A 17,563-nucleotide genomic window follows, 5' to 3' on the forward strand; every position below is an offset into this window, starting at 1 on the left:
TTGCATATGAGTAGTTGGTGGTCTGTTCCACAGTCAGCTCCTGGCCTAGTTTTCACAGCTGATATTGAGCTTCTCCAGCGGTTCTTTCCACAGATGTAATCGATCTGATTCCTATGCGTACCATCAGGTAAAATCCAGGTATAAACCTGTGTTTATGTCTCTTAAAAAATGTATTTGCTATGCATAAGTCATTGTGTAAATTTCGATCATTCTCTCTCCAGCTCCATTTCTGTCACCGAGTCCATGTTTTCCAACTACTGAATCTTCTTCTTTGTTCCCGACTTTTGCATTCCAGTCACCCATTATTATCAATGCATCTTGATTGCATGTTTGATCAATCTCCAATTGTAAAAGTTGGTAAAAATCTTCTATATCCTCTTCCTTGGCTCTGGTTGCTGGTGCATATATTTGAATGATAGTGGTATTCACTGGACTTCCTTGTATGCGTATGGATATTATCCTGTTACTAACAATATTGTACTTCAAGATGGATCTAGCAATGACTTTTTTAAGTATGAAAGCAAGTCCATTTTCCTCACCAAATATTAAAAGACATAGTGCATTGGGAAAATCTTTCAGGGACTTCTCCATAGTGCTGAAGAGTAAGGACACTGGTTTAAATACTAAGGTGTACCCATTCCAACCCACAGTCTTTTGATTACTTGTTATGCATCTGAAAGTTGGATGATGACTAAAGATGACAGAAGAATCAATGTCTGACTTGCAGTGTTGGAGGAGTAAATATACATACCATGGACTGCCAAAAGAAGTCTAGGAGAGAGTGAAACCAGGGTGCTCCTCGGAGTCAAGGAAGGTTACGTTTTGTCTCACATACTTTGGGCATGTTGTTAGAAGGGGCAAGTCCTAGGAGAAAAGCATCTTGCATGAAACCTGAAGGATTAGCTTTGGATAGGAGGGCAGTAAAAAAGATAAGTTGACATAATTGTAACAGTATGGTTGAGTATGTCAGAAATGTGAGGATCACCCAAAATAGGTGATGGTTCAACTTGATTGTTCATAGGATACCTGGATCACAGTCCACTCTCCTGTCTGCATAACAACCACCTATGAAAAACTGATCTTTAACTGAAAGGTGAAATCCATTAAATGGGAGAATACAGCTTCTTGGTATTGGCAAAACTGGCAGTCTAAGCAGGGATGAGAGAAGAGTGGGAGAGGGGAACAAAACCTAATAGCTAAATTGGATGAAGGGAAAGGCAACATAAATTTGATGATACTTTGTAATTACATTAATCATGTTGTAAAAGAGACTACAGACTAAGAAAAATACTTGGCAGGGGCATATCTGACAAAGAGCTCTTCTCTAAAATTTATAGAATATAACACCACAACCAAAAAAGACAACCCAAATACAAAATAGGTAGAGGATTTGAAAAGGTATTTCACCATAGAAGACATTAAGATGGCCAAGAAACACAAAAAGAAATGCTCAAGTTCTTTAGCTATTAAATACAAATAAATGAGATAATCATCTCACCCCAGCAACAGTAGCCAAATTTAACAAGACAGCAAACATTAAGTGCTGGCAAAGATAACAGAGCTTATTCCTTGTTGGTGGGAATGTAAAATGTAACCACTATGGAAAGTAGTTCTGCACTTTAGACTGATGTTTGTATATTGATTTTATCCTGCCAAATTGATCTGTTCTGCTGAACTGATTTACTAGGTTGAACAGGTTTTGTTGTTGTTGTTGTTGTTGAGTCTTTAGGGTTTTCTGTGTACATTATCATCTACATAGAGAGAGAGTTTTACCTTGTCTTTGCCAATACAGATCTCTAATACCTCTAATTCCTTGTTGGTGGGAATGTAAAATGTAACCACTATGGAAAGTAGTTCTGCACTTTAGACTGATGTTTGTATATTGATTTTATCCTGCCAAATTGATCTGTTCTGCTGAACTGATTTACTAGGTTGAACAGGTTTTGTTGTTGTTGTTGTTGAGTCTTTAGGGTTTTCTGTGTACATTATCATCTACATAGAGAGAGAGTTTTACCTTGTCTTTGCCAATACAGATCTCTAATACCTCTAATACTTCTCTAGCTAGCTCTTCTGATATAATATTGAATAGGTTTGGTGATGGGGGAGCAACTTTGCTTGGTTCCTGTTTGCGAGAGAAGGTCCTTTAGTCTCCATTGAGAATTATGTTATCTCTTGGTTTTGCATTGTTGTTTGTTGTTATGTGCCATTAAGTTGCCTGTGACCCATAGTGACCCTATGTATATCAACTCGGAACCCTTCCCTGTCCTGAGCCAGTCTCACTAATTCCAGTACACCAATCCCCGTTGTCCCTCTTACTGTATCAATACATCTCATCCAGGGTCTTTCTCTCTTGCGCTGTCCCTACACCCTTCCAAGCATGATATCCTTCTCCAAGGACCAGTTTCTCCTGGCCAGATGCCCAAAGTATGTGAGAAGAAGCTTCAAAACCCTACCCTCCGTGGATAAAGGTGGTTTCACCCTCTCCAAAAAAGACCTACTTGTTTTCCTGGCAGTCCATAGTATGTTCAAGATTCCTCCAGTACCACAATTCGAAGGCAATGATTCTTCTGTCATCCTTAGTCATCGTCCAGCTCTCTGACATAAACAAATAATTGCAAAGCCTGGATTAGGTGCTATTTCTAATTATGTTGAAGAAATTGACAATATTTGTCCTTTTGTGATTGACTTAAATTCACTAAGTATAATAGACTTCATATTCACTCATGCTGTTTCAGAACTTTTCTTTATGGTTTCTCAGTGATCCACTTGTATGAATGTACCAGCTTTTATCTTGTTCATCTAATACCACTTATTGTCATGGATTGAATTGTAACCCCAAAAATACATTCAACTAATTATGTAATTTGTAAATGATAATGATCCTTCAAGGATTGGTAAACTAAGTAGTTCTAAGAGGGTTATGCGTTGAATACAACACCCCTTGATTCCATCACAGCTCTACTTGGAAGGGGATTTTCCATAGTGTATTCCTAATTCATTCTGCTAAGACTAGTAGCAGACCAGTTAAAAGATGTGCAGAGGCAATATTATCCCAGATGTTTGATTTGCTATATAACTCCATGAGTACTGACATCAGCAGTCCTTACTTTGTTAAGTTCTCATTCCTCTGTGTCCCTTGAGTTCAGTAGTTTGCAGGAATGTCTCCCAGAGACTCAAACCTATCAGGGGAGTGACTCAAGTGCCTTTAGGTATGCAGGTTGATTTTGTAGAGACTGATGAGCATTGTTAACTATCAGTTGCAGTGTAGCTGGAAAGTGGATGTCCCAGATAGAGAGGTCCCAGGAGCTTATATAAACTCTAGTAGGGTAGGCCTGTATCCCATCCTCTCTCTTTAATACAATAAATACTTAAGCACAAAATAAAGTTTATCATTGACTAGAAAAGACGTTTTGAATGATAAACCTTTGTCACCACATAGACCACCCCTGGCTTTTCTAGCCATCAAGTCTCACAAAGGATCAATTCTTACAATAAAATTGATATTCATGAAAGTGTACAAACCAGCAACTTTATGCCTTATGCCTTAATCTCCCCATTTTAGATAGACAATACGTGATTTGCCCATTTTTATCAAACCAGTATTCTAAAGAATCTTCTATTCCCGTTGGGATACATCCGTAATCAAAGTCCAGTCAAGAACAAGCCATCAGGTTACAGCAATCAACACTTGCTCCCAGCATGAAACACCTTATTTTCATCTGCATTGGTTCTGGCCAATTCATCTACAATCATTAGTTGTTAGGTCCAGATGGGCAACAGCTGAAAACACTGGAAAATATTTTTCCCCCCTGTGTTCCAGATTAACTGTTTTTGTCACTCAGTCTTAGCTGCCCCTGCCCCATGAGGCCAACAAGACTAGGGTACTCATGACTCCCTGCTCCTCAAGCCAGCAACTCTTTTGTGCTTATCCATATACCTGCATGCTAGGTCAACAGCGCTGATGGCAATGCCTCAATTCATCCTGTCTCTTCATTGCTACATGCCTCCAATGTAAATCTCGTCAATAAAAAAACTCTAAGGTGAATCTATTAAAATGGATATCCATTAAAATGTAAATCTCAGAGTACTGGATGGGCTTAATTAAACCACAGACTAATCCCCATGGCCTCTAGTTCTACTGCTTTCAACACACATTTCTTCAGGGCAAATCTTCCTTTGTATGTCCAGTCAGCACTGGTGGGCTTGCATGTTGCTTCTAAATACATTACATGTCTTTAGATACCAACTCTAAAAAAAAAAGGGGGGGGGGTGACATAGGGACATTTCTATCTAACTTCAAAAAGGGGAACTGTTCCCATCAACAATAACAAAATCACTTCCCATGAGATCAGACATGTCTGCCACACTCCCACAATTCTTTCTACTGATCCCAATGCCAATCTTGCTGCATTATTGGGTCCAAAATCTAATGTGATAGCTCACAGAGTACAGAGAACCATGTTAGGGAAGTCAAAAGGCTATAATTCAGGTTAGTAGTAAAATACATCTCCCAGGACAGCTTCTGAAATGTGCTTGTAGGCACCTCAAGCCTAATGGCTGTTGGTCAGTGTTGCCAAGCTCACAGCCCTGCCAATTATGGTTCTCCCTCCCATCCCACCACACATCCTCCAACAAACTTGGGCAGAAAGCTCTTCACTCGGTTTCAGTAGTGTAGCAGTCACAAAATCCACTCTGTCTTATGTCAGATCTCTGGTTCTCCACTGTGCCTCCTATGACACTGCTCCTCTCGGCCCTAGTCTACTACTGATGCAAGAATCTCTGTCCCTGAAGGGTGTGTTGCGTTCTCTTGCTTATTCTTTGCTGGTGGTATGGTTTTTCTCATTCTGCTCCTGGATCCACTCACTATTATGTTGAGACTAGCTAAGCCCCTTGTGTGTAGTCTAACGTATCCTATTTGAACATTCCTTCCCATCCACATGACAAAGTCAATGGATATGAAAGCCTTTTTGAACAATAAGCGCTTTACAATACTCCTAGGATGTGGTCTTTTATCTAACTAGAGATAAAATGGCGAAAACAAGCCACGAGGGGGAGAACTTCACTACTATTAAGAAAGAATTGGCAGGAGTGAAGTGTATCTTTTTGGACCCAGGCCCTTGCATGAGGAAGTTCCTTGACACATGAGCAAGACTAAGGCACATGGATATCTCCAGGGAATATCAGACCTGCCCCTAGAACCCTAATTTTGGACTTCTTGTCTCTCAAATGGTAACAGAATAAACTTTTTAAAGCCTCCCATTTCTGTTAAAACAGCACTAGATAAGTAAGACACTTGAATTAGTTTAATCTTTGGCTATTATGAATAGTTCTGTATTGAGTGTGCAAATGTCTGTTCATGACTCTTCTATTAGATCTTTAGGGTATATGTCCAGGAGTGGGATCATTGGATCTTAAAGTAGCTTTGTTTTGAATATTTTAAGAAAGCATCATTCTGTTTTTAGCAGTGGTTGTACTACTTTACAATCCTACCATCAGTGGATTGCAGTTTCATTCTTACCTCATCCTAGATAGTATTTGTTGTTTTCTTTCTCTAACAAACTTAGTTCAACTCATTGCCATTGAGTTGGAACCAATTCATATTGTTAGGGATGAAATGAACGAGTCAAATAAAGCAAGGCAAGGCTGTGGAGGAAATAAGTAAGTGAGCCAAATAGATATATTTTTGTTGTTGTTTCGTCAAGTCAGAACCAACCCATAACTGTCAACTCCAGTGGGTTTTCAGAGGCAATGAATGTCATGGTTACATATGGCCCACCTTTTCCCCATGGATCAGTTGGTGCATTTGAACCTTTGAGTTGGCAGTGCAATCCCTTACCACCAAGCCGCCAAAGGTAAAATAATATATATGGGACTAGTAAACAACTGGAGCAGCACATCAACTGCCAGATGTGCAAAGTTGGGCTTAGAAGAGGCTGTGGTACTAGGGATATTATAGTGAATGATAGATGGAACTTGACGGAAAGCAGAGAGTACCAGAGGAATGTCTTTCTGTGTTTCATTGACTATGCAAAGACTTTTGACTGTGGATCAAAACAAACTGTGGCTGAGAATCCCAGAACATTTGATTGTGTTTATGTGAAACCTATACTTGAACCAGGAGGCAGTTGTCAGAATAGAGCGAGGAGACACTGCATCGTTCAAAATTAGGAAGGGTGTCTGCCAGGGAGATATTCTGTCTCCATAGTGTTTCAAGCTGTATACAGAACAGATCATCCAAGACTCTGTGCTGTATGAGGAGCAATGTGGCATCAGGATTGGTGGAAGAATCAACAACCTGCATTATGCGGATGACACATCCCTGCTTGCTGAAACTGTGGAGGACCTGAAGCACTTGCTTCAGAAGGTCAAGGACTGCAGCTTCAATATGGATTGAAGCTCAACATCAAGAAAACAAAGATTCTCACCACTGGGCCAATTGGCAGCATCAGTATGGATGGTGAAGAGATTGAGATAGTTAACAGTTTTCGTTTGCTTGGCTCCACAATCAATACCATTGGTACCAGCAACCAGGAAATCAAGAGACGAATTGCACTGGGAAAGTCAGCTGTCAGAAACTTCTCCAGAGTACTGAAGAGCAATGACGTCAGGCTGGAGACTAAGGTGCGCCTGATCCAGGCCATAGTCTTCACAATTGTTTGTTATGCGTCAGAGAGCTAGACAATGACTAGGGATGATAGAAAGAGAATGGATGCCTTTGAGCTGTTATGCTGGAAGTGTTGAATATACCATGGACTGCTAGGAGAACAAACAGGTTTGTCTTGGAGAGGGTGAAAGCAGGCTGCTCCTTGGAAGCAAAGATTCTAAAGCTTCATCTGGTATATATACTTTGGGCATGTTGAAGGAGGGTCCAGTCCTTGGAGAGGTATATTATGTTTGGGAGGGTGGAGGGAGAGTGTAAGAGAGGAAGACCCTCGATGAGATGGATCGATTCCGTGATTGGGGTAATAGGAGTAGGTAGGTCTGTCAGAGACAGTAAGGTTGGCACAGATAGAGCAGGGTTTAGGGCTGTTGTACATTGGTCTGCTATGAATCACAAGTGACTCAACAGCACATAACAACAACAACAGTAAGGTATGTAGATCAAATCCACCAGCTATTCCACAGAAGAACGAACAACCTCTTCCCTTGCAATTTACTATCTTTGAAAACACACTGGAGGGTCAGCTGTGGGTTGCTTCTGATTCAAAGGCACACAACAATAACAGCGGACTAGTGGTAAGGAACTGTGTTGCCAACCCTAAAGCATACAGTTCAAATCCACCAGCTGCTCCATGGGAAAAAAATGAACTGTCTCCTTCCATGAGATTTACTGCCTCTGAAAGCCAACTGGAGGGTCAGATACGAGTCAGTTCAGACTCAGTGGTATATAACAACCCCTCAGTGGCACACTTCCTCTTTCGTTGGAGGATGGCTCGTTCCTTCCTCTGGGACATATCTTTTCTAATAAAACTGCCTTTACTTTCATCTTCATCCTTGTCTCCTTGCCTTTCCTTTTGGCTGCATGCTTAACCTATGGTGGGACTATTTTGAGCAAGACCCACAGTTCTAAGGGGCCCCTTGCAGTACACTAAAAAAAGACTTTCCCATGGGCCACTGAAATGGCTGTATGTTGGGCTACCTTAGGAGTTTGGACACCATTTCTTCTAGCTTTTCCCACTTGGCTTAACTCTTCAGCCAAGCGAGGCTGGAAGCCAAGGCTTCAATCACATGGTAAAAAATAGTTGGCCCAATGCATTTTTGGAGGCTATAAATTACATGGAAGTACATTTGCCATCTTTCTCCCTTGAAATCTTGGAAGGATTTGACCTCCCAGTGAGGCATCATCTTTGGGTTAGCAGCACAACTCCCAAAAGCTAGTACTTTGTTTGTTTGTTTGTTTGCTTGCTTGCTTGTTTAAATCACACCATTTTAGTGAGATATCTCATGATGGTTTCAATTTGTATATCTCTTAAATAACTAAAACTCACTTAAAATTTCAAACATGGCTGGAACATTAGCAGGGCAATGAACCAGAAAGGCAAACTAGATTCAGAAGAGATCATGGCTGATAGTTATCATTGCTGATATCAGATGGGTTGTGGCTGAAAGCAGACAATTGTAAAAAGTTTTACACAAGTAAAGATGTTTGTGTTCTAGTGACTATGCAAAGACATTTGAATATGTGAAAAGTAATAAATATGGGTAACATTGAGAAGAAAAGGAATCCCAGGACCCTTAACAGTGCTCATATGAATCCCAAGCATAGACCAAGATGCTGTTTTCCAAACAGAACAGGGGAACACTACATGGTTTAAAATCAGGAAAGATGTTCATTAGGGTTGTATTTGTTAGGGTCAGAAAGAACAAAGGAAATGTGGAAAGGAAGGTTGGAGGGAGAAACGGAAAATGGAATCCAAGCAACAGATAAGTTGACAGATGACAACTGGCCCACCAGGCAGGAACCAAAAAATAAAATTCTACCAAAGGCCCATCTCTGCAAAGACCTTGGAAAGAGCTGAGCCTATATAACTAGAAAACAAAGAAGAAGGAACATCTGTTTTCATCTCTATCAAAGTTAGACCTACTTTTCTTTTTTAAGTGTTTCTTACTACATAAAGTTTGTTGTTGTTGCTGTTGATTGCCATCAACTCGAGCACAACTCAGCAACCCTATGAACAATAGCCCTGAATGCATTCTACAACTGTTGTCATTTATCAAAGTTCGTAGAGTTTCCAGGGGCATATTGTTTAGGAAGTGGGTGCCACTCCTGCCTCCAAACCTGTCTTAAACTGAGAGTTCCACCAAACATGTCCACCATGAGTAACCAGTATGGCATTTGACATCCCATTGGCACAAGCTTCAGCATCACAGAAACCCCAGGTTACCTCAGTACAGCATATTGACAGAAGAGTGCTGTACCACTTAGAAGAATGTTCCTCCAAAATATAATAACAATCAACTTTTAAATACAAAGGCCCTCCTCAAGGTCTTGTTGACTCTAAACAAGAGGCTTATTTTAAAAAAAACAACCAATATAATGTGTTTTTGTTGTTATGTGACATTGACTTAACCACAATGAATAGAGACCCTATGTATAACAGTTCTGAACCCTTCCCTATCCTGAGCCAATCTTACAAATTACTACTCACCAACCCCCATTGTTCCAGATACTGTATCACTGGGCCAATTGGCAGCACCATGATAGATGGAAAAGAGACTTAAGTTGTTAGCAGTTACAGCTTTCTTGGCTCCACAATCAACACTCTTAACACCAGCAGTCAGGAAATCAAAAGATGAATTGCATTGGGAGAATCTGCCATCATGGACATCTCCAGAGTGCTGAAAAGCAACAATGTCAGTCTGGAGACGAAGGTGGCTATGGTCTTCTCAATTACTTGTTATGCTTCAGAGAGCTGGACAATGACTAAGGATGACAGGAAAAGAATAGATGCCTTCAAGTTGTGATGCTGGAGAAGAGTCTTAGAAGGGTGGAGGGACAGCACAGGTGAGGAAGACCCTGGATGAAATGGATTTAAATCAAGTTTACTCTGAGTATGTTTCTTACTTAAAATTTTACTCTCTCTTTAGCTATTCTTTGGCCCATGTTGCTTGTTATTTCTTCACCTTTGCTCCTTTCACGTTTGGGATGTGCTCTCTTTTGGGGGGGTAGATTAGGGGAAGCCCTTTAGTGATTTGCTGAATTGATCCTGAATCAGAAGAGGGATGGTTAGTGTGGAACACACAACACTTTCTTAATCAGTCAGCCCTCGATATCCATAGAAAATTGCAGTTAAGAACCCTCGGTCCCCATGGGGACTCTTATGGGATTGATGCCTAAGGTGGCCTTCAATAACAGCAAACTGGAGGAAGCTGGGAAAGGGCTTCAAATGCAGACATTAATTAGAGCAGTATTTCCAGCTCAGCTCACAGAGTCAGCTGCATAGGGAAGAGATAGAGGAGTGTTGAGTTACAAATGCTTACAAATAGAGCATGTTAGAAAGCAGTGCAAACAGGGACCTCAAAAATCTACAAGTAAAAGAGAGGATTGATTTGCATCTCTCTCAGAGCTAGGGATTTTGAACATTTCTTCATGTGCTTGTTGGCCATCTGAATGTCTTCTTTGGTGAAGTGTCTGTTCATATCCTGTGCCTATTTTTCTATTGGATTATTTACCTTTATCTTGTTGTGGTGCTCAAGTATTTTATAAATTCTAGATATAAGTCCCTTATCTGACATGTCATTACCAAACACTTATTCCCAGTCTGTGGCTTCCCTTTTTACCCTGTTGGAGAAGTTTTTGGATGTGCATAGGGATTTGATTCTTAGAAGGTCCCATTCATCTATTTTATCTTCTCCTGGTTGTAAATTTGTCAGGATACTTGGAAGACACTTTATGTTGTGGATTAGGACTACTAGAGTTCTTTCAAGCTTTTCTTTAATGAAGTTTATAGTCCTTGGTTTTAGTCGTAGGTCCATGATCCACCTTGAGTTGTTTTTTGTATATGGAGTGAGGTGTGGGTCTTGCTTAATTCTTCTGCAGATAGTTTTCCAATTTTACCAACACCATAAAAGGCTGTCATTTCCCCACCTAACTTATTTCATCTCCTTGTCAAAAATCAGTTGACCATAAATAGATGGGTTGATTTCCAGGTTCTCAAGACAACTATGAAGTATCATCTCACCCCAGTAAGACTAGCAAAATTTAACAGAACAGCAATATGGTGACACTGTTGTAGAATGAGGCTGACATCGGGGTGGGATAAGACTGAGAAAAACTGGATAAATTATGTTTACTGCATTGAAGCCGATGAGGGAGAGAATAGTTTAAAAGTAATATATTTTAGGGCATTATGATTATCATAAGTGTCCGGAATGAGGGTTACAGAATGGAGTATACTCGGGGTGGGGGTGGGGGTGTGCGGGGGGATTGTGTACCAATGCAGGGGTTTTTCTACTGCTTTTCAAGGAGAGGAGTGAACTGGGGGTGGGTGGGAAGAAAAGTGCAACAATGAATGAATGGAAGTCCAAAATCTCTGTAGATGTTCACTGAAATTAATTAAAAAAATTCTGGTAGATTCACTCCATGAAGTTTTATGCATCACTAAAAACTTATTAGGAATTAGTGAAATACTGCACAAGATGGATGAATGTAGAGCAAATGATGCTGAGCGACAATAAACTAGTTATGAAGGGGGGGGGAGAGAGGATTGAAAATTTCCCCTCACTTGCTACCAGTGTGAAGTTCTGCATCAGCAGGCAACTGGCTGCCCACAGTGCCTAATAGAAGTTGGATCCAACTTGAGCAAAGTTGAATCCAGTTGACTGGGTTCGCTTCCAGCTCCCTGCCCTGATATACAATCTAAAAACCATAGGTCACCTTCCAAGTCAGGGGTAAACCTTGGCCCTTTCTGATGGAGATGCCAAGGGCTTCCTTCTTGGTGTTACTGTCATCACTGGTAGCCTCTCCCCTTCCTCCCAGATTGGGGTGGGGATTGATGAAAAACCAAAGAAAAAGTATTTACTCTTCCTCTACTGTGTTAATGGAATAATAATTAATAATCCCTTCCCCATTACACCAGAAGCCCAGTTCTTCTGCTATAGAACATTTCTTATAGTTAAGCTGTTGTTGTAGTGTTTGAACAACAGATCTGTACCCGACCTATCCTATGTCATCCTCAGTATCTGTGACATACTCAAGCCCATTGAAGCAATTACTACATCAGTCCATCTTATTGAAAGTCTTCCTTTCTTCCCCTCACCCTGCAGCTTTCCAAGCATGATGTTCCTCTCCAAAGTATAGCCTCTCAAGTTGTTGTGGTTATATGCTGCATTTCATGTCAACCCTATGCATAACAGCTCTGAACACTATCCTGAGCCAATCTCACTGTCTCCAACACACCTATCCCTGATACCCAGTTATGGTATCAAACCATCTAATCCTAAATCTTCCTTTCTTCTGCTAACCCTCCACCCTCCAAGCATTATGTCTTTCTCCAAGGATTGATCTCTATGGGCCACCTATCCAAAGTATCCCAGACAGAGCTTCAAAATCTTTGCCTCCAAAGAGCAACTTGGTTTCACCCTCTCTAGAACAAATATGTTTGTTTTCTTGGCAGTCCATGGTATGTTCGGTACTCTTTGCCAGTATCACAATTCAAAGGCATTGATTCTTCTATCATCCTTAGCCATTGTCCAGTTTTCTAATGCATACAAGTAATTGAGAACACCTGAATCAGGCACACCTTAATCTCTAGACTGACATTGTTGCTCTTCAGTACTCTACAGATGTCCTTGACAGGAAATTTTCCCAGTGCAATGCATCTTTTTACTTTCTGACTGATGCTGTCAAAAGTGTTGATTGTGGAACCAAGCAAGCTGAAATCGCTAACAATCTCAAGCCCTTCTCCATTCTGCTGCCAATTGACCCAGTGGTGAGGATCTTTGTTGTCTTGATGTTGAGCTTCAATCCATATTGAAGACTGCAGTCCTTGACATTTTGCAGCAAGCACTTCAGGTTCTTTGTCAGTTTTGGCAAGCAAGGTTGCATTACCTGCATAACACAGGTTGTTGATGACTCAGCCTCCTGAATGATCTGTTCTGCATATAGAGTGAAAAGATATGGAGACAGGACATCCACAACACACTTCTTTACTGATTTTGAGCCATATAGCGTTTCCTTGCTCTATTCTGACAACTGCTTCCTGGTCCAAATATAGGTTTTGTATCAGAACAATTAAGTGTTCTGGGATTCCCATTTTTCTCAAGGTTAGCCACAATTTGTTGTGATCCACACAGTCAAATGCATTTGCATAATGAATGAAACACAGACATTTCTCTGATATTCTCTGCTCTCAGCCACAATCCTTCTGACATTGGTTTTCCCTAGTGCCATGGCCTCTTCCTAGCCCAGCTTGTGCTTTTGGCAGTTCTCTGATGATATACTCTTCCCGTCTTTTTTTTTTATAATCTTCAGCAGGATTTTGCTTGTGTGTGGTATTAGTGATATTGTTAGATAATGTCCACACTCAATTGTATCACCTTTTTTTTTGAATGGTAATAAATATGGATTGCTTCTAGCCAGATGGCTAAGCAGGTCTCATCTTCTAGGTTCATATTTTATCATTCTTAGAAGGTCTTGAATTCTCTGTCCTAAAAATGGCACCCGGCATGCAGGAGAGTTGCCACCAGACCTGCAAGGCTTAGACTCTAAAATGTGTGTTGCAGCTGTTACCACCAAAGCAACACCCAGAGCAGAAAAATTCTAGGAAAAATTGCTTAGTTTAATCTTTCCAGAGTCAAACCAGCTGTGTGGGCACCCTTGACTCTGGAAGAAGACTAATAAGAATGTGAACTGTTGTCTGACCTGAAGGTGCTGTTTAAGAAGCTAAAGCCTTAATTTAGGGAGCTCTGGTGGCATAGTGGCAAGAAGCGGCACTGCAATCCCAAAGGCACGCAGTTCAAATCCAGCAGTTGCTCTGATGGAGAAGGATGGGCAGTCTCCTCCCATGCAATTAACTGCCTCTGAAAACCTGCTGTAGTGTCATACAGACCCAGCTTCAATGCTCTCTAAAGAAATACTAAATCTCCCACCCCCACCAGCTGCCCGCACACGAGATGACTCGCGCCCGCTGGTTGCCCAGAAGCGAGATGACGTGTGCCCCTCAGCCATCCGTGCTGGGGGATGGTGTGCACACACCCCCACCAGCTGCCCACGCACAAAATGACGGTCGCCCGCTGACTGCCCATGCTGGGGGATGGTGCCTGCTGGCTGCCCGCACAGAAGATGATACACGCCCACCAGCCACCCACGTGGGAGATGATGCACGGGAGATGGCGAGCCCCCCCAGTCACCGGCGCTGGGGGGTGGTGTGTGCCTGCCGGCCACCCACATAGAAGATAGGGCGCACGCCCCACCGCCCATGGGGGGCACATGTGCCCCACCGACTACAGGTTTGGGTTTCCTTGGAAAACCAGAGATGATCACCTATACAATGGATTGTTGAAAGTCACTGTGAGTTGTCTACTTGATGACACTTAACAGTGGCAGCATGTCCAAGAGGACCGACATCCTAAATGTACCACATATTTTGATCTGTTGGGTGCTTCTGCCAAAAGCTGTTTAGACCTGGGGAGAGCCTGTTCACAATTCTCAGGTTCCCTTTGCCATTTATAAAGGGGGAGGGCAGTGACACCTACTTCAAAATATAGAATGACCACTTATGGGAGGGTGCTGGAATTGGAGACGCTGTCCCTGGCCACACAGTCCTCGGTCAGGTGAGAGGACCAGATTGGGTTGGGGGCAATTAGAGGAGGAGTGTACCAGCCGGCCCATTGGGGGTGTTGCCCTGCTTGGGACGGGCTGTCTTCGGCCCTCAGCTTGGGGCGAGCCGTCATGGCCCTCTGCTCAGGGCGGGCTGTCTTCGGCCCTCAGCTCGGGGTGAGCTGTCACAGCCCTCTGTCTGGGGCGGGCTGTCTTTGGCCCTTGGCTCGGGACAAGCTGTCATGGCCCTCAGGGTGAGCTCCTCAGTCCCCAGATTGTGCCATCTGACCCCTGGGTAGGAAAAAAAAAATGCCTAGGGTATCCAGAGAATTTTATCTAGGCTACTTTCTGCCACCCTCTCCCCCAGTAAACCTGAAAGCAACAACCCCAACACCCCTCTTTTTGTAACTCACAAGTTTGTTCTCTCTAGGTTTGCTCCCTTTCCTATAGGTAACCTTAACACTGAGTTTTATTTCAGACCTGACCCCGAACCCAGGGCCAGTGACAAAAAGGAAATACAACTGCCAGCTAAAGAAGCAAAGGAGGATGGAGCCTCTGGGTTCAACAAGCCATCCCCACTGGACCCACCTGGGAAAATACTTTGCAGTCCAGAGGGGAGCAACCAACAGGAAAATATCTTCTAACAGAACAAGAAGGCAAGCAGCCTTAACCCAAGATCACCAGTAAGGTGATAAAGTGTCCTCCCTTTCCCCCTTCACATCTACGCACCTGTTCAGCATGAAGAAGCCAGAGAGTCGGCATCCAGTTCCCAAATCAATAAGACAGTTGATTTAATTACCATTGGAAAATGCTTGTCATTTTCCTGTAGCATCTGGTCCCCACTGGATCCTTTTCATTTCCTTCACCTGCTCCCCCCACCAACCAATTTCTGCAGCTCTGCAACTGCATCCCTGCCCATCCTCACCCTTCTGCCCCCAACCCTCACCTCCTTGTACCCCAAATATGTTTTTTCCCAATAAAAAAAGAATACATTGTTAAATGAGAAATTATATTTTCTCTTATTGTAATACAAAAAAAAAGTTCATTTAATAAATTACTGACAGCCACTTAAAAAAAAAAACCATTGGAGAGTCAGCTATGAGTCAGTTCTGACTTGACGGCAAAACAACAACAACAACAATACATGTTACAATATGGCTGAACCTTGAAAGCATTATGCTAAGTAGCTAAATAAAAGAATTCAGGCAAAAAAAAAAAAGAAATACTAAACCTTCCCCTTCTAGTTGGTATCCTCTTTTATGTTCTTTAATTGTGTTAATGTCCTTTAATGTTCTTTAATAGTGTTAATGTACAATCTTACTGTGGAGTGAGCACCAATTAAAACACATTGCTGTAAAGGGCACACACAAGTTGGTCCATTCAATTGTACAACATGGAAGAGATATGAGCTAGATTTTTCAGTTCTTATTTTATTAAACCCTGATAGAGTTATAGGTGGAACAGGACCCTTTAAGATCAGGTACATATTCTATTCCTTCATGGATAACAGAATAAAACTCCTCTAATCTCCTATAATAACTCTGAAGGCTTAGTATAAGGAATCACACTGCCAAAGCAAAGGTACACAGTTAGATTCCACAAGAAAAAGATGGGCAATTTACTCTTGTGCCTCTGAAAACTCATTGAAGGGTCAGCTATGAGTCGCTTCCAATACAGGGGTTCATGACAACAGTAATTTCACATACATAGATGCAGCTTTGAGGACAGTGTGGCTTTGTGCAATGACAAATATCAGATCAAGTAACCATCAGAACTTGTAACTACGTATTTTCATCTACATGTTGGAGAGTATACCATACGCTACTCGGCTCAAGATGGAATCTTGGTCTTAAATATCACAAAGCAATCTCGTGGTAAGGCCAGACTAGCCACAGGAGCCATAGTAGTTGGAGTTATGGGGATGGTTGCAGCTCTTACCCACTGGGGAGGATTCACATATCATTAACAGACTTGCAGACTCTCACTACTTCCCTGTATACAATTGCTGCTTCCACTGAAGCTTCTTTAGGAAGCTTCATTAGACTTCAACCTCATTAGATTTTTGAGCTGGAGTGATATGTAATAATTGTCTAGTCCAGGACTTTGTATTAGCTGAGCAAAGTGGGAGTATCAACAGTAATAAAAAAGAGCTGCAACACATATATAAATAATTCAGGACTAGTCCAAAATCTACTAGAGCTACCAGATATGCAAGCTGGGTTTGTAAGAGGCTGTGGCACTAGGAGCTTTACAGTCAATATTGGATGGATCTTAGCTGAAAGCAGAGAGTAGTGGAGGAATGTCTGTGATTTATTGACTATGCAAAGGCATGTTGTGGATCACAACAAATTGTGACTTAACCTTGAGACGAATTGGATTCCCAGAACACTTAATTGTGCTGATGTGAAACCTATACTTGGACCATGAAGCAGTTGTCAGAACAGAACAAGTAAACACTGCATGTTTTAAAATTGGGGAAAATGTGGGTCAAGGATGTCATCATACCTTTTCAAGCTATTTGCCAAACAGATTATTTGGGAGGCTGGACTTCATGAGGAGGAAGACTCATCAACAACTTGTGTTATGCAGATGACATGACTTTGCTGAAACTGAGGAAGATCTGACGTGTTCACTGTAAGAAGGTCAAGGACTGCAGTCTTCAATATGGATTGAAGCTCAACATCAAGACAACAAAGATCCTCACCACTGGGTCAATTGATATGATAGATGGAGAAGAGATTGAGATTGTTAGCGATTTCAGCTTCCTTGGTTCCACAATCAACACTTTTGGCAGCATCAGTCTGGAAATAAAAAGATGCATTGCATTGGGAAAATTTCCTGTCAGGGACATCTCCAGAGTTCTGAAGAGTGATAATGTCAGTCTAGAGTCTAACAAACACCTGATCCAAGCCATGGTCTTCATAATTACTTGCTGTGCATCAGAGAGCTGGACAATGACTAAAAAGAGGGTGAAAGTAAGCTGCTCCTTGGAGGCAAGGATTTTAAAGTTCCATCCCACGTATTTTGGGCATGGTTGAAATGCACCGCTGAAGAGAAAGAGAGTAACAGATCGGATAAAAAAAAACAAAATCCATCAATATGTTGTATACAAGAGACACACCTGAAAAATTAAGATAAAGACAGACTAAAAAGAAAAGAGTGGTGAAAAATATACGAAGCAAATGGCAACAAGAAAAAAGCAGGAGTAATGATATTAATCTCTGATAAAATAAATATCAATGTAAAAATCATCACAAAGGACAAGGAAGGTTACCACATAATGTTGATAAGTCAACAGAAAAA

General features: G+C 41.6%; 1 protein-coding gene and 1 pseudogene across 1 annotated transcript in view; both read left to right on the forward strand.

The window, feature by feature from the left end:
- AKAP10 (A kinase (PRKA) anchor protein 10) overlaps positions 1 to 13,893 on the forward strand; it is a 194,015-nt gene extending 180,122 nt beyond the window's left edge. The window contains exon 15 of the mRNA XM_006902055.1: positions 13,600 to 13,893. Coding sequence (XP_006902117.1) covers positions 13,600 to 13,893 — 294 coding nt within the window. The remainder of the gene's footprint in view (positions 1 to 13,599) is intronic.
- Positions 13,894 to 13,919: 26 nt separating this feature from the next.
- LOC102873768 overlaps positions 13,920 to 17,563 on the forward strand; it is a 47,570-nt pseudogene continuing 43,926 nt past the window's right edge.

Source organism: Elephantulus edwardii, unplaced genomic scaffold (genome assembly GCF_000299155.1).
Source record: "Elephantulus edwardii isolate Elephantulus edwardi_28Jun2011 unplaced genomic scaffold, EleEdw1.0 scaffold00362, whole genome shotgun sequence".
NCBI classification, from domain to species: Eukaryota; Metazoa; Chordata; class Mammalia; order Macroscelidea; family Macroscelididae; genus Elephantulus; species Elephantulus edwardii.